Source organism: Sorex araneus, chromosome 2 (genome assembly GCF_027595985.1).
Source record: "Sorex araneus isolate mSorAra2 chromosome 2, mSorAra2.pri, whole genome shotgun sequence".
NCBI lineage: Eukaryota > Metazoa > Chordata > Mammalia > Eulipotyphla > Soricidae > Sorex > Sorex araneus.
Window position 1 is genome coordinate 235629493 of NC_073303.1, and position 3117 is coordinate 235632609.

The window sequence follows — 3117 nt, forward strand, 5'->3', positions numbered from 1 at the left end:
AACTGTTGTGGGACAGTCTCTATGCATTTATGTTGTCATTGCTCCCTTATATCTGCTTAGAAGCTCAGGGACATATCAGGCTGTGCTCGGTGATCCCTCCTGGTGGGGCTCAAGGAGCCCTCTGGAGTTCCAAGGATCAAACTGTGGTCAGCAAGGCAAGGACCCTCCCCACTATAGCATCACTCCAGCCCAACCCCAACTTCCCTGCAGATCCACAGGCTCCATGGAAGCAGCCAACCAGACAGAAGCATCACAGTTCCTCCTCCTAGGACTCTCCGAGGATCCGGACCTGCAGCCCATCCTCTTCGGCATCTTCCTGTCCATGTACCTGGTCACGGTGCTGGGGAACCTGCTCATCATCCTGGCCAGCATCTCTGACCCCCATCTGCACACGCCCATGTACTTCTTCCTCTCCAACCTGTCCCTGGTGGACATCTGCTTCACCACCACCACCATCCCCAGGATGCTGGTGAGCATCCAGATGCAGAGCCAAGCCATCTCCTACGCGGGCTGCCTCACGCCGATCTACTTCTTCATGGTATTCGTTGGCATGGACAATTTCCTCCTGACCGTCATGGCCTATGACCGCTACTTGGCCATCTGCCACCCCCTGCACTACATGGTCATCATGAACCCCCGAGTCTGTGGCTATCTGCTGCTTGCGTGCTGGCAGGTCATCATCTGGGTAGCCCTGTGGCACATCCTCCTGGTGGTGCGACTGACATTCTGTGTGGGCACCAAGATCCCCCATTTCTTCTGCGAACTGGCCCAGGTGCTCAAAGTCGCCTGCTCGGACATCCTGATCAATAACATTTGCTTGTATGTATCCACGTCCCTTGTGATTATAGTTCCCCTTGGGGGCATCCTCTACTCATACTCAAAGATTGTCTCGTCCATGATGCGCATGTCCTCCAGGAAGGGCAAGTCCAAGGCCTTCTCCACCTGTGGATCTCACCTCTCTGTGGTCTCCTTGTTCTACGGCACCAGCCTGGGTGTCTACCTGAGTTCTGCGGCCACTCACGTGTCTGAGAAAAGCTCCGTGGCCTCGGTGATGTACACGGTGGTCACCCCCATGCTGAACCCCTTCATCTACAGTCTGAGGAACAGGGATGTAAAAGGGGCCCTTGGCAGGCTCCTCAGCCGAGCTGTAACTTGTCAGTGATGGGCCCCGAGTGCAAGATTGGGGGACTCTTGGGTCCCCAAGGCTGGTTCAATGGAGGGATGAAAGGCCCTGAGTCAGTTTCTCCCTCAGAGACAGACTCGGTGTCTCCTGTGCTGATGGCACTCTGGTCGTTGGTTTTATTCCTCTTTGGATTTTTGGGAACCCCCTCTGCAACTTTATTTCTTTCCTTTTCTTCTCTCTCATGAGCTTCTAAACTCATGTCTTTGGTCTATGTGGCTCGTGACATTCCCAGGGTTGAAACTGAAGGCTTTGTCTCCAGCCATGCTAGCATTTGCCCCACATCCACCCAAATGTTCTTGCACCCCCACGAAGTTGATTTCTGCTGGTGATTCCCGGGGAAATGGGATGAGTGGGTGGTATCAGTCACCCACATCTCATCACCAAGGGACTTCTGATCCAGTCACAGCATGCTATGTTGGTGGATAAATTCACTTTTCTTCCAGACATGCTTTTGCAATATTTCCTCTTAGCTGCCCCACTCCTCATGTGAAGAAGAGAGATGAACTGGACTTCTACCAGCCCCCCTCCGTACCCACACTTATCCCCACAATGCTTCAGCCCTTCTTTTCTTTCTTTCTTATTTCATTTTTTTTTTTTTGGCCATACCCAGCAATGCTCTGGGCTTACTCCTAGATCTGCACTGAAGAATCACTCCTGAGGGGGGGTGCTTGGGAGTCCATATGGTTTGCCAGGATCATCCTGGGTTGACCACATGCAAGGCCGAGCCTCACCTGGTCCTCGGTGGTGCCCCTAGAGCGCTCAGGTTGGTCCTATCCGGTGCCCGAGGCCGAGTCGGTGGTGTCGTTTCTCCATCACCTGGACTTGATGTCCTTCCCTTCCCGGGCCCTCGTTTCAATGGCCTTGACCTTCAGGGGGTCGAGCCGGTCGTCTTGTAGTGTGGTCGCCTGCTGTCATCCCCTTGTGTGTCTCCGTGGGAGGTAGACGGGGGAGGCCTCCGTGTTCTGGGCGCACACCCGTGTGCCTCGCGGTAACTGGCTCTTGCACGCTTGCGGCAGTGGTGGGTCACCGTTGTGCCTGGCTCTGGGAGACGAAGCGGCCTCCTTTGGGGCTCTCTCTCGCTCTGTCCAGGGCTTCCGCCCCTCTTCCCTCGTCGTGGGGGGGTGGAAGCCGGCCTCCCGTCCAGGCGGGGGGCGTGGGGGCTGTTTGATGGGTGCTGTGGAGGGGCGGCGCCCTCCCGCCTCGCGGGCCCGGCATACAACGGACCTGATCGCGGACGCTCACATGAAATGGTCGGCCCCGCTCCGGCGGGGCCCAGCCACTGGACCACTACGGCAGACCCCCGCCTCCTCCCCGACTCGTGGTGTGGAGGAACCTCGAAGCGGAAGCGGTAGCTCGCCTAGGTCGGGGTAAGTGCCTTACCCGCTGTACTATCTCTCTGGCACCTTCTGTCCTGCTTTTTCATGACAGATATGTTGTAGGGTTTTATCTTTCTTTTTTTTTTTTTTGGCTTTTTGCATCATACCTGGTGATGCTCAGAGGTTACTCCTAGCTCTGTGCTCAGGAATTAGTTCTGGTAGTGCTCGGAGGACCATATGGGATGCTTGGAATTGAGCCCAGGTCAGCTGCATGCAAGGCAAATGTCCTACCAGCTATACTATCGCTCCAGTCCCTAGTATTATGATTATTATTATCATTATTATTATTATTATTATTATTATTACTATGGTTTGGTTTTTGAGCCACACCTGGCGGCGCTCAGGACTTACTCCTGGTTCTGCAGTCAGGGATCACTCCTGGTGGGCTCCAAAGACCAGACAGCATGCTGGGGTTTGAATCCAGGTTAGCCATGTGCAGGGCAAACTATTTCTCCATCCACAGGCACATACTATAGTTTTAAACTTCAAAGTAGAAATTTGGACTTGCAAATTGTCTTGTTTTGATCATCAATGGTACTAATAAAATCCCTAAAGAAT

The 3117-nt window shown here is 54.0% G+C and overlaps 1 protein-coding gene across 1 annotated transcript; it reads left to right on the plus strand.

The window, feature by feature from the left end:
- Window positions 1-223: 223 nt before the first annotated feature.
- LOC129401787 (olfactory receptor 7D4-like) lies at window positions 224-1162 on the plus strand. Its single transcript, XM_055124645.1, has one exon. The coding sequence runs from the start codon at window positions 224-226 to the stop codon at window positions 1160-1162; it is 939 nt and encodes a 312-aa protein (XP_054980620.1).
- The last annotated feature ends 1955 nt before the right edge of the window (window positions 1163-3117 follow it).

Bases quoted from the DNA above. Each gene is read 5' to 3' on its own strand.
- LOC129401787 (XM_055124645.1), top strand. From the start codon at position 224: ATGGAAGCAGCCAACCAGACAGAAGCATCACAGTTCCTCCTCCTAGGA.